Source organism: Theropithecus gelada, chromosome 1, assembly GCF_003255815.1.
Source record: "Theropithecus gelada isolate Dixy chromosome 1, Tgel_1.0, whole genome shotgun sequence".
NCBI classification, from domain to species: Eukaryota; Metazoa; Chordata; class Mammalia; order Primates; family Cercopithecidae; genus Theropithecus; species Theropithecus gelada.
This window is the reverse complement of record NC_037668.1, coordinates 159,813,682-159,839,755: the sequence shown is the minus strand read 5'-3', so window position 1 is coordinate 159,839,755 and position 26,074 is coordinate 159,813,682. Positions and strand designations below refer to the sequence as shown.

Here is a 26,074-nt window from a genome sequence, read left to right as displayed (position 1 = left end):
TGAGACTGGCAAATGTTCTGCACCCAGTATCTGCTCAATACTTTTGTGACATATCCCACGGGGGCATGTCCTGGGTGGGCAGTGGTTCCTGGCACAGGCTTTGTAGTCCGAGAGACCTCAGTGGGGCTGTGCTCTGACTCTGCCTTTCTGTATCTGCCATCTCAGAAAAACTGCTTTGTCACAAATACGTGCGTCTCATAAGGTTGTGCTATCAACATCCGCGCTCCCAACTCCAGTCATACAGAGCTATTTGCAGTTCCCAAAGGCATCAGGCTCACTTTCTTGCTCGGCTCCTTGTTTCCTCTGCAGGACGGCTCTTTCCTATTTTCTGCTAGGCTAACTCCTATTCTCAGCCTCCTCCAAGATGTCCCTGACTCCCAAGACTCGATCAGGTGCATTTTTCATTGGCCCGCTCCCTTATCCACCCTGAATTTATCCCATGGCCAGCGTACTGACATGACCTAGTCACTGGCCTTCATCCCTTCCCCACTGTAGTGTTGATTAGGATTTTTGGTTTAGCATATACCAGGCACAGAGCTTAGTGCTTTATGTTTATTATCTCACTGAGGTCTCATAACTATCCTATGAAATAAGTATTAGTACTGATGAGGAAACTGAAGCTCAGAGAGGGTGAATGATTTGCCTAGGGTTATACAAATACAGGCAGAAGAGCTGGGATCTGAACCCAGGCCCATCTGACTCCAAACCCTTTGCAGTCAGTCAATTTTAAGTTTCTAAGGGCTTACAAGGTGCACGGTGAAGGCACACAGGAAATACTCAATAATATTTTGACCCAGATCATAAGCCTCTGTAGGGAGAGAATCTTAACCCATAAATGCTTGGACCCGTAGCACAATCCCCCAGCAGAGGCTGAGTTAACACGTTGAGACCAGAGTACAACCTCCTTGAGAGCAAGGACCCTGCATCTAGCGTCTCGAGTGTGTCCCCGTGCACCAATTTCTCAATAAATGACTTTTTTTGTTTTTTTTTTTTTTTTTGAGGCGGAGTTTTGCACTTGTCACCCAGGCTGGAGTGCAATGGCATGATCTTGGCTCACTGCAACCTCCACCTCCTGGGTTCAAGCGATTCTCCTGCCTCAGCCTCCCAAGTAGCTGGGATTACAGGCGCCCATCACCATGCCCAGCTGATTTTTGTATTTTTAGTAGAGATGGGGTTTCACCATGTTGGCCAGGCTGGCCGTGAACTCCTGATCTCAGGTGATCCACCCCTCAGCCTCCCAAAGTGCTGGGATTACAGGCATGAGACACGGTGTCTGGTGATGCTGTGTTTTCTATCACACAATCTCTGCATTTTAGAGGTATTTATTTATTTATTTATTTATTGAGATGGAGTCTTGCTCTGTTGCTAGGCTGGAGTGCAGTGGCGTGATCTTGGCTCACTGCAACCTCCACCTCCCGGGCTCAAGCAGTTCTCCTGCCTCAGCCTCCTGGGTAGCTGGGACTACAGGTACCTGTCACCATGCTTGGCTAATTTTTCTATTTTTAGTAGAGCCGTGGTTTCATTATGTTGGTCAGGATGGTCTCGATCTCTTGAGCTTGTGATTTGCCCACCTCGGCCTCCCAAAGTGCTGGGATTACAGGTGTGAGCCACTGCACCCGGCCGAGATGTTTCATTTCTTGTCACACTTTGGCCCCTTTCTACTCCTAAGTGAGGAGAGGGTAAGACCTACAGAGGGGCCCAAGACAACAGCTGAAGCTGCTTTTTGATGAGACGTACAGGAAACACCAACCATCTAAATAAACGTCCTCTTTATTTTACCAAATATAATTTATCAGTTAAGTTGACATTTGTCAATTCAGTTATAGTAACTATAAATAATTCTCTTAAGACACAGTTCTGTAACTTTTTAAGGATACGAGAGTAAACCAATATTGCTCCTTGCAGCCAGGCCAAAAATACATGCAGTTGGTACAATCGGGGAAAATAAATGAATCTTCCATGAAAGTCACCTTCATTTTCTTTCCCTCTCACCCTCCAGTCCTCCTCTGCTCACACACTCAGGGCCTGGGGCATGCCTATCCGTCTGCTTTTTAAGCAAAGGAGGTCACTTCAGAGTCTTCTGGGACTACCTGGCCAAATTCCAGAGATGAGGAAGGGGCGAGTGACTGGGGCAAGGGTGGCTGGAGATCACAGGGACACAGCCTGAGGGGCAGAGGAGCTGGTTTCGGTGCCTGTACAAGAAGAATCTGTGTGCAAGTGTTTTTTGAAGTGGAGGAAAAGATGAAAAAAGTCCAGAGGGAGGAGGAAAAACAAGCCCAGGCTGGTGTTAATGAACTCTGTTGGATACAACTCCAACTAGATAACCTCTAAAATTCCTTCCAATTCTACGGTTCTATGATTCCAGAAGGAAGCCTGGAGGTCTGGGTAGAAATGGAGAGAGAGAAAATATAGTCTCTGGAGGTCTAGGGCAAGTTCCTGGGATAAGGTGTGGTCTTGGTAGAAACAGGATCATTGCCTAAGCCTTCCCTTGGAGGTGGGTCCTTGAGGCTACAGATGGAAGGGTTTCTGTGGAAGCTTCTGAGAGAGAAGTTAGAAAAAGCCTACATCCAAATTCCCAGATCTGTACATGTGTGACTGCAGATGGAGGCTCCAGTTTTCCCCCAATTCTGTGCTGGCAGAGAAAAGTAGAAACAACCAGTTGATGTTCACCCTGCTAGTTCTAAATCTTCTTTTGGGTGCTTGGTGAGGAGAGATGGAGGGAAGGGAATGTGAGGAAGGGTCGTTTAGGGAAATAAACACTGGTTGACCAATGGGGCTGGTGGCTCTAGCTGTGGTCGGCATTGCACAGAGTTGGGGTCTAGTAAGGAGAAAGAGGCAGAAGAATCTGGCTTGAAGTAGATGCAAATACTTACAACGAGGAAACTTTCTCTGCCAGATTGAAAGGGGCACATGGCCTTTGTAACCTGGAGAATGAGGTGAGGTTAGAGCTGTGTTTCCCTTACCACTGGCTTGTCAGTGCCTGGTACAGTACCTAACACATAGTAGGCACTCAATAAATACTGCTCAAAGAATGTTTCAGACCATGCTTGCCTGCAGGAGAGCTCATCTTGCAGAGGCTGCATATTTGCTGAATGAGCGAATGAATGATTGGTGAATGTTTGTGGGCAGAAGCCAAGAAAGAAGAAAACTGACCTCTATGGCATGACAGAATGAGTAATTTTAGGAAGTGACAGAGTCCAAGGTGATCAAGTGATTATGTCCTCAGGAGAAACGGCAGCAATGAGACACCCGTGGTTGTCCTCAACCTCCAAACAATTCTCCACATACCCATGACCTGTCCCTAATCTCAAAACCCAACCTGGCAAGCTCTGGGGAAGGTAGTGTTTAGACAATTTGAGATGAAGGTTGAAGAGAGACAAAGAATCAGTCCTCTGGGCCCAGGGAGAATGTGGATTTTGGGGAACCTATAGGTGGACATGGGTCAACAGAGAGAAGAGTCCACTGTTCCATTTTTTCCTGAATATGACAATCAACTGGAAATGATCAGAGGGAGGGGTTGTTGATGTTGATCAGGTAAATGAACAAGAGGCATGTGCACACATTGAAAAGTCAGTCCACCTTACTCTTTCTGAGTGGGAGGGCTTAGGTCCAGAGGGCAAGAGAACAGAGCTGGGATCACAGGGGCCTGGAGCAGCTGTCTCCTGTCCAGAGCTTTGAAGCTGGTCCACTTCTACAAAAGTATGTCTGTGTTTGGGAGTGTTACTTATTCTTCTGTCCCTCTGTTCAACCAAAAATAAAACAAAACAGATAAAAAAGAAAACAAAACCAAAAACCCAGAGCCCACTCACAAAGGGTTTCTCATTAGGGCCAAGACAGGTTGCTAAAGCCAAACCCCATGTCCCCAGATTCCAGACAAAACTCCCTTGCCCCAGTCCACATCACCTGGAGGCACCCACCATGAAATTGCACTTGGTGATTGTCTCAAAAACCTACTTGTACTGCTTATCTCAGGCCGTCTGTCTTTCCTGGATTCTTGCTATACAAACTTGGCTCAATGTATAAAAATTCCCATTGAAAATAATGAGAATTTGGTATCAAAGTGAAGTCCTAGAAAGAGGTGGGAGTGTAGGGTGGAGTACGGACAGGGAAACAAAAGAAAAATTTCAAATAGAAAGTGCAGAGGGATGGGGAAAAGGTTGAGTGACCAAGCTAGTCCCCGACATCCGTGTCTCGGTCCCCTATGAGCCAGAGGACATGGAAGCTGAGTGCTAGGAGCCCAGTGCCAAGCAGGTCCCCCAGAGCAGTCAAGTATGGGATGGAGAAGTTGTCCGGGTCCAGGCCCCGGCCCCACATCCAGTGCACCATCCAGTCTGCGATGTACAGGAGAATCAGCACCTGGGGAGACAAAAAGGGCCCAGCCTATAGCCATCCCCTCTCTCCAGGGGGAGCCAGAGGCCACATGATCATACCCATTCAGTGCCTCACAAGGCTTGGATGGCCACAGTCCTTACTTTTTATCTTCCTCTCTCCACTCCAGCAACCTCTCTGTGTTCCTCCACCCAACAATTACCACCTTGAGCAGACAACAGGCACAATGAGAGCTCTTTAGAAAGGAAGATGCTGCTACGGCCCAGGGTCACCCACATCAGCGTTATATTCTGCTCCCAAGTTTACTAAACGAGGAGCTTCCTGACCTAGATCCTACCTGTTGCAGGAACTCAGCCCTCTTGCCTCTAACTCTGGGTCACCTTATTCTGGGGTCACTCCAATTCCTGCCATGTTGGCCTTTCCAGGAGCCTGGCAGGGGGCTGGCTGTTGGAGTCAGCTTTTCCTAAAGGGATATCTTCTCTGGGCACAGTGGTATAAGGACAGTGTTTGAAGCTGCTGCTGGCAGTTGTCTAAGTAACAGACGATCATCCCAAGCTGGCTTCCTCCTGACCCTTTTCATTCTGTTGTTGTGGCTTTCCATTCCATTTCCTCTCCATTCTTTGGGCTCAAAGAATGCAAGTTTATTTTAACATTAGTCCTAATAAAGGTGAATTGTGAATAAGTCACCTCAATGTTAATATAAAGCAGACACTGCATACCAATTCAAAACACATTTGACATGATCTGCGGCTTTGATTTGTATCTGTGCTCTTGCTTACCTTCTATTCATACAGAGAATTAAGAATGACTCAGACCAGAATCTTGCCAGTGGGCCCAGGACCAGCAGCATCAACAACAGCTGGGCGCTTGTTAGAAATGCAGAATCTCTGGACCTCCTGAGTCAGAGTCCGCATTTAACAAGATTCACACGTGCTTTTAAGTTGGCGATGCCTTTGATCTAGAATACCATGGTGGGGCAGGCCTGAATCTCCTAGAATCTGCACAGTGCCTGACATTTGGGCTCCCCTAAATGACTGCATCTGCGTGAGAATGAAACAGTTTCTGACGGTTAAGCTCCAATACAGTCAGTCATCTGCGAGGTTTTACCCTTGACTATACTGTGTAAATACTGTGGTATGAAAATTCTGCCCTAAGGGATCCAGATGCGGGAACCACAGCCCTTAAGGGATCCGGAAGCCAGAAGTGATATCTATCTTTAGGCAATCTTGGTTGCTCTCCTGTCCTCTCTCTCTTTTTTTAAAATTTTAGGCTCTGCCTGAGAGAATCCTGCCCTCTCTTCAAGGAAGCCAGAGGTGACTCTTCACATTCTCGCCTGCCCTGCACACAGCTGTCTTGTGATACCATGGCCTTGGCTCCCCTGCCCTCCGTAACTTCACACCCTTTCCAGCAGCTGCAGAAGGGTCCCAAATAAAGAGCATGGCCAGGAGGCCTTTGGGACATGCCCTAGGAAGGGAATGGTAGCAGCTGTCCTGACATTCCAGCCTCACGAGCAGGCCCCAGGACACACGGCTGGGAGGAGGTGGCAAAGGGATCAATAAGAGCCTTTACAGGGGATCAAGTGTCACGCTCTGGCCCTCCACAGATCTAGAGAGGAGAGCAGAGGCAAGAGTGTCTCCCAGGGTATTCATCATGAGTGATGGCACCGAGGCTCATCCTTTCCAATCCAGGCCAAGAGATGAGCTGAAAACCTCCACCACAGACCCTTGGCATATCCACCCCCACCTTCCCACCACGTGCTTTACTGGAACCCAGTAGCAATGGAATGCGACAGCTTGGCTAACTGCTGCAGGGCAACAGCATATGGCTGATTCTCAGCCCCGCCCCTGCCAAGATGTCCGAACACAACCTTTCTAAAGCTGGGGGTGAGGGGGCTGGAGGGACAGGTGTTAATCAATACACCGGTGAAATAAAATTATGGTCTGTGTATCATAGAATATGATGGAGCTGTAAGAAAATCAGGGTGTTGTCAGGGTGTTGTTCTCTTTATGTACTGATATGGAACGATCTCAAAGATAAACTTAAGTGAAAAATGCAGGGTGCAGACTGTGTACAGTATACCACATGTGTGTAAAAAAGAGGAGGGAAATAAGAAAAATATATGTTTACTTTTATAAATACAGAATAGGTTTGAGGGACACACAACAAAGGGATAATACTGATGGTCTGTGAAGGAGAAAAACAGATGGCTGTGAAGAAGAGGACAGAAAAGAAGACTTTTCACTGAGGTTTCACTATGAACCCTAAAACATTTTTGAACTATGTGACTGTTCAAAAATCAAACTTATAAAAATTTAAAGGGTAATAATAAGGGTGGACCTAGCTGTAAAGGGATAGCATAAGGGAGCCTTGTGGTGATGAAACAGTTTTCTGTGTTTTGGTTATAGTGGTGGCCACACAAACCTCCACTTGTGATAAAAACTGCATAGAACACGAACACACACACACACACACACACACACACACACACGAGTGCATGTAAAACCAGTGCGATCTGAATAAGCACTGTGGATCGTATCAATGCTAATTTCCTGATTTTGATACTGTCCTAAAGTTACGCAAAATGTTATTTTCCCATGGAGAGAAACTGGGTAATGGTATATGGGATTTCTGAACCTTTTTTTGAGAACTTCTTACACATCTGTAATGATTTCAAAATAAAAAGCTTTTACAATGTAATAATACAAGAAGGGAGAAAGTGTCACGGTATCATGGAATGGCAATTGTCACGGTATCATGGAATGGCAATTGTCACGGTATCATGGAATGACAACTGTCACGGTATCATGGAATGGCAACTGTCACGGTATCATGGAATGGCAATTGTCAATGGTATCATGGAATGGCAATTGTCATGGTATCATGGAATGGCAAGGCTAGACAGGATCCGACAGATTATCTAGTACAGTGGTTTTGACAGTTTTTCAAGCTATGGGACCCTTTATGCAAATGAATTTCTCAGAAAGACTAGCATGCAAAACAGAGCCACATGGAACTCTGCGGCCAGTGGGGGTGGCACGCAAATCACACATGCTCAGCATCCTACAACCACCTGCATGAAAACTACCACCCCTGGTCCATTCCTCTCAATTTACAAAGGTATTGCTGAGGATCAGAGAACTAAAAGAACAAGGTAAAAGTCACACAGCATGTTGGTGACTCTACTGGAACTACCATCTGTTCTCCTGCACCTTTGTCCGGTGTTTATCAGCTGCCCCGACACAGAGAAAGAGGAGGTTGAGTGTCTAAGAGGCCAAGTCTGGCCTCCTCTCCCACCCCTGCAGGGCATCCTGGTTCCTTCCCATGCCCCTGCTCTTGCCACTTTGTACCTGGAGCAGTGCAGCTGTCATATAGAAGATGATGAAGATGAGTGTGAGGGTGGTGTGCCCGCCCTGCATACAGCTGATGGTGTAGAGGAACACCAGGTGTCCTGGGACCACGAGGAGGAAGAGGACCCGGGCTGAGCGAGAATTCACATCTGGAATTGGGGAAAAGAGGGTGTAAAGAGGAGGGGAGGAGAAGACCTGGCCCCAGAAGTCCTTTCAAAGTCAGGAGGGACTGCACCATATCCCAGGGCAACAGACAGATGAATGTCTCTACTTCTCCATCCTGTGGTCTCCAACCCCTAGGGTGCTCTAGGAAAAGACAGCCCTCCTGCCTGGGCTCTGCCCTTCAGAACAGCTGGCACAGCCCAGCAGAGAAGGAGAACCTGTGGATCTGGGCCCCAGCTGTCTCTTAAGTGAAGCTCATCAACAGTAGGCCCACTCCCCCCAGGGCTGGGAGCCTGGGAATCTGCCGTTACCAGGGCTGAAGAAGGTGGTACAAGGACTGGGACAGCGGCGAGGAGCTTGCTCAGAGTTCTCTCCTGGCATTCCATTCATGTGCAGGAAGGTGGAGATACGGCTGGCCTGCACTGCCACCAGATTGCCCCCAACACCTGCAGAGACAGATATGGGCTTAGACACAGATAGGGGTCAGGGGGAGGAGTGGGAACAAAATGATCTTCTCATTCTTTGTCTTTTATCTATAGAGGCACTGTCCTCTGTCTTAATTTAGGGTCTATGTGGGCATCACCCATTCACCAGTCCCCAAAAGAAGAGTAAGACACTAAGAAGGCAGACAAAGACCCCTGCTTCCAGGGAATCTTCCAGCTCCCTCATCCTCCCCTCTATGGAGATGCAGCAGTTCCATGTTCCCCTGGCAAAGCTGTGACAGTGCTGGAAAGGATACGTGCAGATCTGCAGACTCAAGAGAGCCTGACTTCTCCACCAGTGCAGCATGGGCACCTGCCTTCCTACACAGCTGAGGGGATGAAGCCCTGCCTTGCCTCACCCGCTCTCCAACACTCTGAGCAGACCCAGGTACCCTATGGTCATACGCTGGCTCTGGTAACCGGTTTCAAGGATCAGGTTTGAACTCCAAACTCTGGAAACTGGTAACTCCGCCAGGACCTGTGCTGATTTCTCTGTTGTCCTCACATCCCAACCTGGTCCCTGCTCTTCTCGGTCTTGCTCTGAGCTCTGGGAGACTGGTCTCCATGGACTGCATCACCCAGTCTCCCTTGCTGGCTGCTTCCATTGTGTTTGTTCGGTGGGAGGCAACAGCAGGCGACCAGAGGGCAGGTGGAGAGAGAGATCAGGTATGTCTTTCCCAATCCCTCCCTGCTTTTCAGCATTGGCTTCCCCACGTTGGGGGCAAAGACAGAGCTTTCACTGGGCTCCTATAATGCTGTTCCCTCCTTACTATGGTTTGAATATAGTTTGTCCCCATCAAAACTCATGTTGAGGTTCCCAAATGTGGTGGTGGGAGGTGGTGCCTTTAAGATTGAATAGGTTATTAAGATGGACTAATGTCTTTCTTGGGAAAGGTATAGTTCCCATGAGAGTGGGTTGTCATAAAGCGAGGTTTGCTTCTCTTGTTTCGCCCATTTTGCACATGCTCAGTTTTTCCTTCTGTTTCTCCATTTGGATGTCTGGATGCAGCATGAGGCCCTCACGAGAAGCAGCTGCCCAATCTTGAACTTCCCAGCTTCCAGAACTGGAAGCCAAATAAACCTCTTTTCTTTATAAATTAGCCAGTTTCAAGTATTCTGTTCTAGCAACAGATAATGGACTAAGATACTCCCCTTGACCCTTTAGGACTAGAGGCTTCCCATTGCTGCTAATCTCTGGGTGCCTCAACATCCCTTATCTGTCCTTTTACTCTGCTCCCACCTATGTAAGCAGTCCCCTCATTAAGGTCTTGAAACATCTGAGCGAGATTCTCTTGTCTACTGGAACCCTGACTGATACAGAAACCAACCCCTTAAGTCCTCTTCTCCTGTCCCTTTCCTTCCCCCAGCCCTGCCCTCCGAAAGCTGATGCCCAGACCTCACCATTAATCACAGGCGTGAAGACAGCCATTCCCGCAAAGTTGGGGTCTGAGACAGTCTTGTCCAAGATGAGGCCTCCCACACTATAGAGACATAAAGACAAAATGATGCAAAGACCACTGAAGGGTTCTGCCTTAGTCTCTGGGATGAGAGGTCCAGGCCCACCTATCATTGGAGATGAAGGGAAGCACCGTGGCTCTCAGGAGTTCCTCATCGTCCAGTCCTTTCCTCCCTTGACAGGATTAGGTGCTGCTCATAACATTCTGACTGGGCAGTGACTCCAGAACAAGCTGGTGGTACTGGGTCAGGCGACCACCTCCTGTACCTGCCCTCTAAGTTGGCTGGAGGAGCAGCCTGTGAGACTATCTGCCGCTGAGGACCTCTGTTGTTCTGCCCACTCAGCATTTACTTCCCTTTCTGGTGATGGAGCCCTTTCTGGGCTCCTCCTCAGGGAACCACCTCTCTCAAGCTCAGTGACTGTGGCTCAGGTGACAATGCCTCAGTGATGGCTAGGCTCCAGGTCCATCCAATCAGAGGATCGCAGCCCCGAGGCCACGCTGACTGGTTTGGAGAGAATCATGTCACCAGATGAGAAGCAGTGGAACTCTATACTGGGACTTTGTGGCACTGGTGGGAGAAAGACTCTCTCTTCCCACTGGAATTGGTAGGAATAAGAAAAGCATAAACCTGGGCTGCAGGCCATGACAGAGAAGAGCAGAGCAGAGAGTCACAGAGTACTGGGGCCCTGATCTTAGGTATGTCCCTGAATTCAGCTGTGCCTTTTTGGTTCTCCGGGCCAATACATTCTGCCTTGGAATGAAACCCAGTTCAGATGGTTTCTGTCATTTTCAACAGAAGGACATGTGACTGATACACTAATGAACACATTTCTAGGGTCTGACCCCCACCCCCTCTCTCCAGGGTTTAAAAAGAAGTCTGTGGCAGGGTGGGAGTGGGGTAGGAGTGGATACTCAGGGCTCCAGCCTACCTGCTGATGGCCATGGCAATGATAACAGGCTCCCAGCCCGAGTACAACACCTCCCTCGTGGCTGGGCTTCGTCGGGCCAGCACCACCCAGACAGGCAGCAGGGCCACAAAGAAAGCACACACCAGTGGGTAGATGTATCGCCAGTGATCTGAGAGGGCAGAGGTGAGAGGGAGATAAGCACTGTGGTTCCCTACTCCAAGTTTCTCCCTGGCTTAGCCTGAAAATGTCCCAACAGATCAATAGCAAGACTACACTAAATGCCAGTAAACACACTACCCCATTTGATCTTCACTGGCAGCTCAGGAGGTAGGTGGTACCAGCCTTTTTCATTTTATGGATGGGGAAACCAAGGTAGAGAGCTAGCCAGGCACTGAACCAATTAGGGACAGAGACCAGAGGACAGACACTCTCGGTCTCTTGATCGGATCCCAGAAATCACCATCTCCCACCCGTTTCTTCATTTTGCAAGCAGATCCCAGCCTCTGGTTCCTTTCCTTTACTCTTGCCACCTCATCCCTCCAAGAGAAGTAAGAATATGCATGACCAAACAGGAATATACTTCTGATACTTTTCCCCGACCCTGATGCCTGCTTGAATTTGAGATCAGTACTTAGCTTCACATCTCTAAGATCAGGAATTATTACAACCTGTGTTCAAACCAAATAGTTTAAGAACACAGAAGAAACTCTTGCACATTTCCAAACTACTACCATCTCTCCCAACCCCACCCAGGACTCCACCCGAGCCACACTCTTGGTGGCTCACTCAGTTCCAGGTAGAGTCCCCAGCTGATGCCTGAGAGCAGCGCCAAGGTGATGAGGTCGCCCAGGCTGGCAGCAATGGGTGTGGCCACGTTGTCTGGGTTGATCCCAATCTTGCGAGAGCCAATGATGACTCCAATCATGATCATACCTGGTGAGGAAGTGGGAGGGGCAGGCAGGGTGAGAAGAGATAAAGGAGTCTCAACAAACAAAAAGACAGTGGAGTGCCAGGTGCAGCCAACACCTCTGGGGTGGCACTCCTTACTCCTCTACGCCCTCCCTTCCTTACCCAGTACCAGGGAGGCAATGAAGGCTGTGGCCACGCTGCTAGCACAGAGCAGGAAGGCGTGCGGAATACTGAAGTGGCCATCAGGGATCCAGCCAAAGACGACAGCTGCGATGGACGCCAGGAAGCCCACCACCGTGGCCTGCACCTGGGGACAGGAGTGGTAACTTGGAAAGCCCTGAGAGCAGTGGGCTTCCTAAGCTGAGGTCATGAGCATCTGGGCAGACCTCTTCCTGGCTGGCAGTAGCCCCAGGAGGCAGGCTGGACTGCACTGTCCAGGCTGGACTTCCCAGGCTGGAAGGATGTCTTTATTTATTTAGGTTCACACCAGACACTAGTACTGGGCAGTGCACTCTGCAGGAGCCCAGAACATGTTATTGGCTGAAGGAGTGTGCCTCTGGGGATGGGAGTGAGGTTCAACAGAGTCGGAGCCTTCCACCTAGAGTCAAGGCCTGGGCCTCAAGGGGGAAGGCTCCCGGTCTGAACCTGTGTGGTCTCATGGGGAGATGGAACAGCAGTGGCACAGGACATCTCGTCACTCCTGAGTCTGCTCATATTGCCAGGATCTGCTGGGACTCAAAGGCACCTGCACCACCAGAAACTGAGAACTGGAATGGGTGATGCTGGGCTCTCCTCATCCTAGGCATTTTCTTGGGTAACCTAGTTATCTCCTAGAGCTACTCTGGGGGAAGCCAGCTCAGTGGGATACTGGAGACTTACTCAGGAGCCTGCTGGGGCTGACCTAAGCCTTTCAGAGATTCCTGACTAAGGGGAAGCTTAGCCCACCCTCTCTGGTCCCTGCCTTCTTACCTGGATGAGGGCCATGTTCCCAGTGATCATCCGCCAGAGCTCCTTGGGTGTGTCCATGTGTCCGATGTTGGCCTGGGAGAGGGAGGGCAAGGAGCTGGAGCTCCAGGCTGGAAAAGGCCTGAAGTTCCATCCATTAGGCTCCTGCCTAGATCATGAGGCAGTACATGTGGCCTAAGACTCTGAGAGCAGGACCTGACAGTCCTGGAAAGGTGAAGCAGGATCAGAGAAACTGAGGCAAGAGGGAAGGAGCTAAAGCTGAGCTCCTGCAGCTGGGTAGGGGATGGGAGGGGGGTCCCCTAGGCAGTCGCCTCTCTTCCTCTCAGGACACCAGCTGAGCAGAGGCAAATTCCATTCTTTGCCCTGCTTATCTGGGCAGCCCACTCCTGCATGGGTCAGAACAACCCAGTCCCTGACTCTGAAGCCAGCCTGCTATCCCAAGGAAGGAAAGGTCAGCTGCTGGTGCAGGACTGAGGCTCCAAGAGTATTCGGGAAGGAGAGGGGGGCATGGGCCAGAAGTTGGGTAGGGCAAGTCAGGGTGGGTTAAGTTGGATGCCACTTCTCTCTGTCACCTTCTCTAGACTCTTGGCCGTGCAGGGACATCCCAGGCCTCCTGAGTTTTATCATCTCCCACCTCCAACCCAGGGCCCTGTATCTGTTCAGGCCCGGAATGTCATGGCTCAAGACTGCGGGAGGTAGGAGTGACGAGCAGTTCCTCTCTGTCTGTTCCCTTAAAGAAGAGCAAGCTGCCATGGGTAAAGGGAATGGGAGGGCTGGGGGACTGGGGGTGCTGGGAGGGCCTGGCTCTGCTCCTGCCCAGCTGCAAAGCAGGGCTGGAGATCAGAGGAGGCCCCCATCTGTGCGGGTGGAGGAACCAGCATGATGCCTGCCTGTCAAAGCTGCACAAACAGTCACGAGGTGGTTGAGAGGTAGGGGGTGGGGCAGGAGTCCAGGGGTGGCTGGGACATCCAGAAACCAAGCCTGGGAACCACTTTGGGCAGGGAGCCCCTGCCCAGGAGCAGGACACCCAGCCTGGGATCTCCCTACACCTGCCCAGGCAGGCCCTCCCTTCCCACCCCAGTCCCACACTCCAGGCCTGGGTAGTGGAGAAGGGCCCATAGCCCTCTCCCAGTCTCTGGCTCTGTGCTGCCCAGAGTCCTCTCTGTGCCCCGCTCCTCCCAGCCAGGACACTCACTGCAGTGGAAAGCCTTGATGCCAGGGTCATTTCCAGGTTCCCTTTGAGCCCCAGTAGCGCAGGCACTAGGATGAAGACCTCTGTCACCTTCTGGAAGACTTCCCAGTGCTACAAGGTGAAAACAGAACCCAGGAATTTCAGTGCCCCAAAGGGTGGGCATTGAGGTTCAACAGGTAGTCTGAGATCAGGGGTTTGAGGAGGAAATAGAATCAGCAGGGAGTGAGCACGCTAGCCACCTTTCCTCCAAGAACCCTGGAACGAAACCAAGCCCATGGTCCTTCAAACAACACAACCCCCCTTCCTGCTACCCAGAACCAGGGAGATGGAGAGGGTCTCTGCCGGTTGGGAGACTCTCAGTCTGGCACTACCTCCTCTGTCTGCTTTCCTGGAGGTGGGTGGGGAAGGGTAATGGGGACCCACACAGCTGAGCTGCCCTGGACTGCCTGCCACCCTAGAAATCCTTTGCAATCCCCCCTCAAATTGCAATCCCTGGCCCCTTTGCTTTCAGTCCAGTTTCTCTGTTGTCTCAGCTGTGGAGAGTTGGGCTCCACGGGGCTGGGGCCGAGGCTGGGGAGATTAGAGAGTTTGTTTGGTTTCTATCTCCAAGGGCTTTGGGCCTCAGCCACAGCAACTCTCCTTCTGAACAGGCTCTGAATTAAGACTGTGGCCCCCAGACCTCTGAATGCTGGCCTGTAAGAGGCTTTTTATTCCTCTGTGCACTGCCTTACCCCACATACCTTCCTCAGTCTCTCAGTTAGGAGAAGCAAGTGTACTCCTGTAGGAAGCGCCCTGGACGGGAGTCAGGAGACCTGAATTCTAGTCCCAAGACAATCAATCCTGGCTCTCCTACTAATGTCTTTGGTTAACATCTATTAAGGACTGATTATGTGCTAGGCTAAGTGATCTCCATGTATTTCTCTTTTAATTATCTTAACAACCCAATAAGGTAGGGGCTATTTTATTCTTATTTTGTGAATGAGGAAACTGGGGTCCAGAGTGTATTCTACTAGTTAGTGCTAAGAAGATTACAGGAGCCAGGACTGGCTATTTGAAAGCTACTTTACTTGCAACTGAAACTGAGGACTTGCAAAAAAGGTTAGGATTGTGTCTCCCTTCCTGGCCCTAACCGGGTAGGTGGTTTCCTTTATTTGTTTTAAGAATGGAAAGCCTCCAGGTTTGGAGAGGGAGGAGGAGGCAGGCCAGGCGGATATATATGGGTTGGTCTGGGTATCATGGCTGGGAGGCCAAGGACTATGTTGGGCAAGGGCACTGGACCGAGAGCCTTGGGTCTCCGACAGGAGACAGCAGGGACGGGCCTCCTGCTTATCTCCCCAATATGCCTCCTCAGGTAGACCAGCTGGACACCTTAGACAAGTTACAAGGGCCTCAAGCTCTTGAAAAATGTTCAATTCAGGGACCAGTCAGATGGTCTCTCAAGGCATTTCCAACACCCACACTCTGTCGTGAAAGATGAGCAGTGGGCGGGTGCGGTCGCTCACGCCTGTAATCCCAGCACTTTGGGAGGCCGAGGCAGGCGGATCACCTGAGGCCAGGAGTTTGAGACCAGCCTGACCAACATGGAGAAACCCCGTCTCTACTAAAAATACAAAATTAGCTGGGCGTGGTGGCACATGCCTGTAGTCCCAGCTTATCGGGAGGCTGAGGCAGGAGAATTGCTTGAACCCAAGAGGTGGAGGTTGCAGGGAGCCAAGATCGCACCACTGCACTCCAGCCTGGGCAACAAGAGTGAAACTCCATCTCAAAAATGAAATAAAATAAAATAAAATAAAATAAATAAAATAAAGATGAGCAATACTGTAGATTAGTAAGAGATCACCTCATGCCCCTTAGGAATGGTTACTATTTAAAAACCCAGAAAATAATCAGTGTTAGCAATATGTAGAGATTGGGCTGGGCGTAGTGGCTCATGCCTGTAATCCCAGCACCTTGGGAGGCCGAGGCGAGTGGATCACTTGAGGTCAGGAGTTGGAGACCAGCCTGGCAAACATGGTGAAACCCTGTTTTTACTAAAAATACAAAAATTAGCCGAGAGTGGTGCGCACACCTATAATCCCAGCTACTTTAAAGGCTGAGGCAGGAGAATCGCTTGAACCTGGGAGGCAGAGGTTGCAGTGAGCCGAGACTGTGCCACTGCACTCCAGCCTGGGTGACAGAGCAAGACTCTGTCTCAAGAGAAAAAAAAAGCATGTGGAGATTGGAACCCTTGTGCACTCTTGGTGGGACTATAAAGTGGTGCAACTGCTATGAAAAACAGTATGGTGGTTCCTCAAAAAATTAAAAATAAAACTACCACATGATCCAGCAATCCTACTTCTGGATATTTATCCAAAAGAATAGAAAGCAAGGTCTTGAAGATATACTAGTATGCCCATGTTCATTGTAGCACTATATGCAATAACCAAGAGGTAGAAGCAACCCAAATGTCCATCAAGGAATGAACGGATAAACAAAATATGCAAAGTGTGGTACATACATACCATGGAATATTTCTCAGCCTTAAAAAGGAAGGAAATCCTGTCATATGCCATAACATGGATGAACCTTGAGGACATTACTCTAGTCATAAAAAACACTGTATGATTCCACTTATCTGAGGTATCCAAAGTAGTCAACTTCTTTTTTTTGAGACACAGTCTCACTCTGTGGCCCAGGCTGGAGTGCAATGGCACAATCATGGCTTCAGGCTCCAGCCATCCTCCCATCTCAGTCTCTCGGGTAGCTGGGACTACAGGTATGCACCACCACACCTGGCTAATTTTTATATTTTTTGTAGAGACAGGGGTTTCACTATATTGCCCAGGCTGGTCTCGAACTCCTGGGCTCAAAGGATCCTCTCGCCTAGACCTCCAAAGTGTTGGGACTACAGGTATGAGGCACCGTGCCCAGCCTAAGTAGTCAAATTCATAGAGGCAGAAAGAAGAATGGTGGAAACAAGGGGCTGGGGTAGCAGGGAAAAGAGTGAGTGTTTAATAGGTACAGAGCTTCAACTGGGGAAGATGAGAAGTTCTGGAGATCTGTTGTACAACGAGGTGAATATACTTAATACTATTGAATAGCACACTTAAAAAGGGTTAAGACGGTAAATTTTATGTTACATATTTTTTACCACAATAACCAAAAAGCAAGGCTATCAGAGGTGGTGGGGCTAGGGCTTGAGACCAGGAGAGGCTGGGTACTGGGTGGCCCTATAAGGCAAGAACCTCTCTTTTCTTGTCAGAGCTGTCCCTGTGTGGATGGGGTGGGAGGCCTCACAGGACCCTGGGGAAGGGCTCATTTCAATGGGGCTGGAGCATACGCTTGCCTGCGCTCCTGGTCTGGCCAAGACCTGGGACTCTCCTTAGGGAAGCCCCACCGTAAGGACTAACAATGGGGAGGAGACAGCCCCCCATCTCAACAACAGTTACTGGGCTTCCAGGCAGCCACAGGATGAGCCAGCCCCCTCCAAACACTGAAGGGAGGTAAATCCCTTCCCACCCTCAGACCCCCCAGAGTGAAGGCAGCCCCAGTGAGCCCCATCTGCCCTGGAGCAACTTGGGGATTGTTACTCTTGAACATGGCTGGTACATACCACTGAGGCTCCAGCTCCCTGCAGTCCGGCCTTGCTCTGCTTCGCCTCCTGCTTCCTCCCAAACCAGTTCCAGAGAGGGGAAAAATTCCCGTCTTCTCCCCTTCCTTGTGGGCTTTCAAAGCTTCTCTCAGAGCACAGCCTCAGATCTCATCTTCACCCCAAAACACTGGCTCTACCCTGCTGCCAAGCTGCCAGCTCCATGAAAATCTCACTTCTGCAGGTAGGTATATTTTTTAATGTATATGTACTCGTAGAAAGAAAAAACCCAGAAGAAGACTCCACATGTATGCAAGCAATGTTTTCTGAGCTGTTTGTAACTAATATTGCTTGCTTTTATTATTATTTAACAAAAAATGTATAAAGCTCAGCTAAGTTCCTCTGGTTGCTACCATAAGCACCCCCAAATCTCTCCACCTCCCAGCACAATGCACTCTCTCCTTATAGCTATAGGAGGACCTACAAAGTACGGACTTTTAGGAGCATGGGATGAGAGACAGACAGGCAATGAGAGGGAGCAGTCACAGTAAGAGCCCCTGTGCAAAAGTCTTCCTGACTCTTACAGAATATAGCCTGGAACCTCACACTACCTGACCCTGGGCCAGCAAAGCCCCGAGTTGGCACTTGGGTCAGAGAAGCCAATTCCTGCACACATACTTTCTTCACCCACAAACCCTCTCAAAGCTGCAGCTCAGGCAGAAAGCCTCTGACACATGGGCACGCATAGGACTCTGGGAAGAGATGCTGGAGGCTGGAGATGTGGAACCAGCCCAGGAATCAGGGTGGCCCTGAGGTTAGGAGTAGGCAGGATGTGGCAGGGGCAGACAGTAAGTAGCTCTTCTTCCTCCTTTGGCCAAATTCAGCCCCATCCTGTTCATCCAGGCTGGGAGTATCTGCCCCTGAAGTCACACCCGTCCGCCAAGCAGCCACCCACGCCTTCCTGCTCTGACGGGGATGAAAAAGGGCACGTTCCGGGAAGTGCTGCCCTGCTTGGGGGTGAGGGGAACATCTAAATTTTAACTGCTTCTCAGAAATGTAGCCCCCTCATCTCTTTCCTTCTCTAACCTTGGGGTGAGGGGCTCATGGATCCTTGGTATTCTGGAGGTGAGGGAAGAGACTGCCTCCCCCATAGCCAAAACGAATCCTGAGGCACAGCAATCGCAAGTCTCGATCCTCGGTGGTCCTGCCAGTACCTCTTCCTTGCCCTTCCAATGCGCCTCTTCCACCCCTCACCTACTCCAAGCTCATACACTGACCGCGAACTGCCTTCAAGGGTTCTGGCCTGAGCCACCTCAGGAGGGTAGCAGCAGGGAAGAAAGTCAGAGCCAGGAATCAAGACATTAAGAAGACTTAAATTCCCAGATACAAGCTTTAGGCTCCAGACTGTGGGAGAATCGGCTCCTGTGGGAGAAGCTGGGCTGGAGCTGATCTTTTAGGGTAAGGACTGGGTCAGATGAGACTGCAGTAACCCCAGGCTTCACCTGTCTGAGGCTCTTCCAAGAGGCATCCTCTAGGTGTCCAGGAAAGGGCTTTAGGGCAACACCTGGATATACGGTGCGGTACAAAGCAGGAGCAAAGCAAATGGGTCCCTGACAGCAGGCAGGGGACAGAGATGGGAAAAGCAGAAGGGGTAGTCAAGTGAAGCAGGTATGAGTGTCCCGCCTAGGGATGCTGCGACCACAGGAGCAGGCCAGGCCCAGGAGGAATACTTCATTCCCACTCTACTTCCCCAAGGCCACGCTTGCCATCCACTTTCATTGCTGTAGACTTCTGTATACACAGCAGGGTCTGCTTTGTTCGAGATCCTTAGCAGGTGAGTAGTGAGCTAAAATAAGGACCCATCTTAATCGAGCTGGGAATTAAAGTGCAGATGGGCACACTACTTCCTGCCACCCCATCCCTCACAAAGGCTGACAGATAAAGGGAGTGAGACGTCCGGAGCAGCCTAGGACCAAACTGGGCAGATGGGCACAAGGCTCCTGCAGTGAGGAGGCTCCCATATCCCAACCCCCTTCAGAAGCCAACACCAGGCCCCAGCCTGCTTCCCTTCCAGATGCTGCGGGAACTTTCAGCCATGGTTGGGAAGTTAGAGCAGATGGACGTCCATTTATTCTTTTCCTACTTTGGGCCAGTACCAGCCCCTTATTTCACTGCAGATGCTGCTGTGCACATTTACCAGAGGGCAGATAAGAGGAGGCAGAAATGAGCCTTCTAGGAAGAGAGTGGGTTTTCTTTTTCTTTTAAATTAAAATTACAATTTAATTTTTTTTTTGCATCGCATTGGTGAAAGAGAAAGCAAGTTTTCTGTAGCAGCAAGGAAAGATGGGGGCCCTGGACCAAGGAAACATCTGAACCATGGCCAACACGGACTCCTGCTCAGTTGCTCCAAGACACTGGGGACACTCCATAGCCAGCTTCTCCAGATGGCCCCAGGGTCTTGGGGCACTTTCAGACTCTGTCTTACTGAAGGCCGTCTTAGCTTATGAAGGGGTAATATAGGTGTGAATCCTTAGAAACCGTCCTGCTCTTCCTGAATCTGAGATTGTCAGTCCCGCTTTCACTCCTGTGGATGTGGAATAAGAATCTCTCTGTGGTCCCATGTCTCGGTCCCTCTGCACTCACCCCCTCCTGCCATCTCACTGTTGCCATCTGCAGGGCCTGCTCCAGCCAGAGCTGTAGCAGGAAGACTGGGGGAGGAGGACATGGACAAACCTGCCATTGTCATCCACACCAAGTGGACCCTAGCTCTGGGGTCAGCCAAGGTGCCACACTGACAGCAGCTCCAAAGGTTCCCTACCTAGGCCTCTCAAAGTCTCCAGCTCATGCGCCTGGAGTGGGGGTGGGGCAACACATCAGAAGCTTTGGAATCTAAGTGTGTGGGATGGGTAGGGGTGTGGTGTATATGTGGGGGTCCCTCCCTACCCCATCTAAGAACTTGTATTCTTGCTCACTTCAGAAGATAACTCTAATTAATCCAGATTCTAGTCCACCCAGTTCTTCAAGAAAAGACAAAGAAAATAGGCTTCTCCTAGAGTCTTTTTTTTTTTTTTTTTTTTTGAGACAGAGTTTGGCTCTGTCGCTGAGGCTGGAGTGCAGTGGAACAATCATAGCTCATTGCGACTTCAAACTCCTGGGCTCAAGTGATCATTCCTACCTCAGCCTCTCAAAGTGCTGGAATTATAAGAGAATGCCAACATGTCTGACTAATTTTTTTTTTTTTTTGGTAGAGATAAGGTCTCACTTTGTTGCCCAGGCTGGTCTTGAACTCCTGGCTTCAAGCGATCCTCTGGCCTCAGCCTCCAAAAGTGCTGGAATTATAAGCATAAGCCACCATGCCCAGCCAGAGTTTTTTTTTTTGTTTGTTTTGTTTTTGAGTGGAGTCTTGCTCTGTCATCCAGGCTGGAGTGCAGTGGCGCGATCTTGGCTCACTGCAGCCTCCACTTCTTGGGCTCAAACGATTCTCTTGCCTCAGCTTCCGAGTAGCTGGGACTACAGGTGCCCGCCACCATGCCCAGCTAATTTTTTTGTATTTTTAGTAGAGATGGGGTTTCACCATATTGGCCAGGCTGGTCTCAAACTCCTGACCTCAGGCGATCCACCTGCCTTGGCCTCCCGAAGTGCTGGGATTACAGGCATGAGCCACTGCACTTGGCCCCTTCTCTGAGTTTTTAACCAACTGGTAAACCATGGCCATGGTGAAGGCCACAGGGGTTAGTGGTGTGGGCTCTAGGGTCAGATGACCAGGGACAAGTTACCTAATCCCTCTAAGCTACAGGTTCCCTACCTACAAAATGGAGATGATTATGGATCCTACCTCATGGGCCTTCAGAATAGCCCCCCAAATGCTTCCCCAATACCATTATTATTATCCAGAAAATAAGACAACCCTCTTCAGTTCACCTCTGGACGCTGGTTCTGCACCCCTTTGTAGGTATCAAACCAGAATGCAAAAACTTCAAGAATGAGAACTGAGGCCACAGGAAAAGAATAGAAGAGGTGGAGAAAAATGTTACCCTAGTCTCTTTCTCCTCCTCCTACTGTCCCAGTCACTGCCCTAGGGGCAGGAACAGCCACTAGGGGGAGGAACCCAAAGCTCCAGCCTGGCTTCCCAACCTCCATGCAGGAATAATCTTCAAGGTAACAGGTTTGGGGAAAGGGGAGGCAGTGCAAGGCACTTTGGCATGATTTAAACATCATTCTCATGAGCAATCAACGGTTCAGGGTTCCCCTGAAGGGCTCAAGTCAAAGTACTCCATGTGCACACACTATCAAGAACCAACCATCTTCAGTCTCCCGGGACACAGGCATGGCGAGACCTACCAGCAGGACTCTATATCACTATGGTCTGTAGGGTTGGCTTGGCACAGGGAAGGTGACGCTAAGCTTCGTGTCCTTCTGGGAGACATCATAGTCAGGGAACACTGGGGGTCCCAAAAAGCAAAAGCCAGATCTCCTTCTGCCTCAGTATTAATATTTCTCTGAGTACCTAGGACAGAGGCCAGCATTCAGCAGGAATTTGATACACATTGCTGAATTACTTAGATAAACCCAGCACCTTCAAAAAGTTTGGTGTGCCACACTGTGCCTAAAAGACTTTCATCTAAAAACAAAACTTTATCTCTTGGACCTGGAGGTTCTTTATAAGTCCTGACTCACAATAAATTAACATAGCACGTCTCTGGCTCTTAGCTTCCAGGTCCCTCCGACTCTCATACTTCGTTCTACCCAATGTCCTCAAAAAGAACCCTCTTTGCCCAGGGCAGGTTCAGAATGACAGGTAAGGAGCAAAGAGGAGAGACAGTTCTGCCCAGGCCTAGTTACATTTTGTCCCCATTTACAGCAGATAATTAGTGCTTTTGGGTCTTGTTACACCAAATCTCCGAATCATGCATCAGACAGCAAGTGTCCAACCCCCCTCCCCAAGGGGATTATGCCAAGGTTACAGGAAGATAAGCAAAGCAAAATGCCTTCAAGAGCCTTCCCACTTAATTTGAGACCCTCTTGGCAGCTGAACAAATTCCTGCCCAGTAGGGGGATGGAGGAGAGGCTTGAAACTGAGCTTTCTATTATGGGTATCCTTGAAACCACAAATGCAGGGGAGAGAAGGCATAAAGAGGAGACCCTTGTAAATGTCTCCTACTGAGGTGGGCTCGGCAGGAATGCTTGGGAGAGATGGCAAGCAACCACCCTGTTCCATCTTTCCTCTCCCAAGCCTGAGCTCTGGAGCCAATTCTGTTTCTATTTAGCAATACTGCCCTGACTGCCTCCCCGGGGCTACTCGGCTTCCTTGAGGCTTCTGTAGGAAGGAACTAGACCAAGAAGAAACCAAGGACATGATCCAAAGGGAAACAGTATTCTAGGAAGCAGCAGCCACTTCTGACAGGGAGGTAGAGAGGAAGTTCCAAGTTTCCCAGCAGGCAAAGGTGGCCCTGGGCTCATAGTCAAGAGCTGCCCTACTCAGGTCCTACCTGCACGATGTCCAACACCATGCCGGCAGCCACAGTCCCAAAGCCTGCCAGAAGGAATGGAAACAGCACTTGCAGCCCAATGGAAAAGGAGGTCTCCTTGAGCGGGGAGGGTGGCGCAGGGCCACGGTCTGTGCTGACGTCGTCACTTTCGTTGCTCTGGCTCCCGTTCTCCAGCAGGGCGTCCTCCTCCCGAACCCCCTTGGCGTTGGCCCGAGACTCAATCACCACCTCTACCCCAGCCCCATCAGGCCCCAGGAACTCTGAGGTCCCAGCCAAGGGCTCTCTCCCTGGGCCATCTGAAGAGCAGGGAGAGGCAGAAGGGCCAGTCCCGTTCAGTTGGTGGACGTCCTTCGGCTCTGGCTTAGAGGACATGACAGGCAGGGAGGAGGGGAAGGGAGAACTTTCCTCTCTTCTTTTTGCTTTCTCTCTCCTTCTCTAACTTGGGAAAGAACTTAGTCTTGGGGTGAACCCAGGCTTGGGCGCCGCGGGACCTCTTCCCACGGCTCTCCACTCCTACCAGGCACTGCAAAAACTGATCCACCAACAGGCAGCCCCATCAAGCACTGAAGCCACAAGCTGGGCAGAAACAAGAAACTCCTCACCAGACAGCCACTAGGGGTGCAGATGCCTGACTCCAACCCACCAGCTCTGTGCTTGAAGAAAATGTATCTGTCCTCTTATCTTCTTTGGTTCTCAGCGGCAGGCTCCTGGGAGTAGGGGGCATCCAGAGTAGAAGAGCTCAACCAAAGTCTGGGGTACCCTCTGTAGGGGCCCCTCCTCCTTGAAAAGCAGCTTGAGTTCAAATCTTTCAGAACACAGTGCCGGCCTGGGACTGTGGCTTCTTCCCACTGCTTTGGCTGGGCTCTGTCAGCTTCCCACAGCTCCTCAGGCTCTGCTGGTCCCAGTGCAGCGTCTGCTGTCTTTCCCTTCTCTTCCAGAAACTTCCTCTCTTCCTGGGAAGAGCTAATACCTCTTCAAATCCCTGGTCCTTAAAGTCACGAGAATCAGTGTGGAACACCTTATGTGGGAAGGAGAAAGAAAAGAAAAAGAACATTACGTTATAGCAAAGGACAGCTCCTACTGGGAGAATTTCCCCCCAAGGCAGTTAGGAGTTCGTCATATAGTTATAGAGTTTGCTATTTGCCTCCTTTTTTCCGCAAAAATTATTTAGTCCTGCACTGCTCCATCTGGAGGCTCAGCAGGAGCTATCCCTGCCATCCTCCCCACCAGCAACCCTCCTGGGGGATCACCACCATGGTCACCAGCAATGAGATGTGACCAGCCTGGGATTGGGAAGATGCCATGCAAGTGCCCTCTGCATTGTTTCCTCAGCAACTGGGGGTGGGTAGGTATGTCCTCAGCAAGACCCCTTCTTGAATGCCCCTCCATTATTTAAGTGGGGTTCAGTTATAAATTCAGTCACAAACTCCCTGCCACACAGCCACCCCTGTATAAAGTGACTGCTTATCATCACAAGACAGCAACAGAAAGACAGTCACACAGGGCGAAGAAACAGGGAGAAACTGATTGCTGCGTGAAGTCCCCCAGACCCCAGAACGCTCTAGCTTCTGAGAAAACAAAACAAAGCTAGGAGGACTCCCTGGGCAGTGGGGCAAGCCTGCCAGACCAAGGCCAAGAGCCAGAGGCCTACCCACTCCTGCCCTTGAGAGTCAACAGTGTTACAAAGAGCTCAGACAGCTGACTCGGATCCAGGCCTCTGTCTCTCCCCCTCTCCCCCAGCTCATGGCCCTGTGAGCTTGTCAGATAGGACAACGGAGTTATCTCAGTTAGAAGGGACAGAGCATAAAATGATTGCTTATTACCCACGCATTTCAGTTAATTAGGCTCCTCCTGTTCCCCAGGGTTACTGAGAGTTGGATATAGTGGAATTCTTAGAAACAAAAACAAAAAAACAAAAGTAGCAATAAAAAAAAAAAACCCCAAACAAAAACCAAAGCACCCTAAGCCAATATGCACTTGCTCCAAATGCATCTCTTTAGCTGTAATGGCTCCACTTCTCTTTGCCTAAAGGAATCCCCAGGCTTCCTAATTCCTCATGGACTCGCATCCTATTCCATTTCACCAGAAGAACTCTTATTCGTAAAAAATAAATTTAAAGAGAGTTCCACCACGTAAGAGGAACAGGTCCTTAAGTATTCCAAACACACACAAATAGTCAACTTCAGTTTAGGAAAGGCGGTATCAAACCCCAGGAACTGGCCAGGAGAACTGTTTCCTCTATCAATTCAGTCACCCATCAGGGCTCCCTTTTTCAATCTCCTTAAACACAGTACTGTGGTTCTTTCAAACTCCCTCACCAGAGATCCAGGAGGAAACCTCTGAGTCCTAGGGCCCCTATGCCAGAAAAGTTTCTGAGTCCGCTAAAAGCTGACACCCCCGCCTCCCTCCTGTGTTCCTGGCAGGCCACTGAACCTGAGAGGGGGCTCGCAGGAGGGGAAGCCAGTCCTCCCTCACCACTCCCCCAGTAAAGAGACTTCAGATGGGCCTAAGGCCCTGGGACGAAAGAAGCAAAAGTGAACCAGGACGCCCTATCCCCTCCTCCCAGGCGGGGACAAAAAAGACCCATTTTAGTATCCCCAACCCCGAGGAGGGAGAGAAAGTAACTGGGTGGCCTCCTCGGTCTCTCCACCACTCAGATTCAGCAAATGCGCTGCGCGCCAGGACTCCCGCCCTCAACCACCCCCTCCCCGCCCCAGGACCCCACAGGACTGACCTGCCTCTCGCTTGGGAGGAAGGGGGGCGCCTGGCGAGTGGCAACGGGGCCCGTGGTCTCGGGGGGTGCAGGGTACCCCCTCTTCTCATCACTCCTCCTCGGCAGTCCTCCTTGGCCCCCGGCGTGCCCCCCCCACACCCCCAGCCAAGGCGAGCGTCCAGCCGCGACACCCGGCTGGCTACATTTCGCTTCTGCGTTACAGCGAGGCCGCCGCTCCGCTTCCACGCGTGGGAGGTGACCGGGGAGGGCAGGATACACCGCTTCAGGCCCGGCGGGGGGGCACCCGGACGGGGGACCGGGGGGCCGAGCTCACTCGCCCCCAATCGCTTCTTGCCCGCGGACTTGGGCCCAACTGGTTGGCTGCCGGTGGCAAACGTGATCTGGGGCAGACTGGGTGGCAACCCCCCTCCATCAAAAATAGATTCTCGGATGGACAACAGCAGCAGCCAATCAGGGACTGGGGAGGGGGCGGGATCACCCTCGGCCCGGCCCCTTTCCTTCGCTTGCTGCCCTGGAGGCGGGGCGCTGGGG

General features: G+C 50.6%; 1 protein-coding gene across 1 annotated transcript; it reads right to left on the bottom strand.

Moving 5' to 3' along the window:
- Nucleotides 1-1,752: 1,752 nt before the first annotated feature.
- Nucleotides 1,753-25,929, bottom strand: SLC41A1 (solute carrier family 41 member 1). Its single transcript, XM_025360002.1, has 11 exons — nt 25,544-25,929; nt 22,810-23,827; nt 13,756-13,863; nt 12,564-12,635; nt 11,757-11,901; nt 11,472-11,618; nt 10,707-10,854; nt 9,722-9,801; nt 8,150-8,284; nt 7,677-7,825; nt 1,753-4,356 (listed from the first exon to the last, which is right to left on the bottom strand). Exons 2-11 carry the CDS (start codon nt 23,179-23,181, stop codon nt 4,171-4,173), a joined length of 1,542 nt encoding a protein of 513 aa, XP_025215787.1. The 5' UTR covers nt 23,182-23,827; nt 25,544-25,929; the 3' UTR covers nt 1,753-4,170.
- Nucleotides 25,930-26,074: the final 145 nt, after the last annotated feature.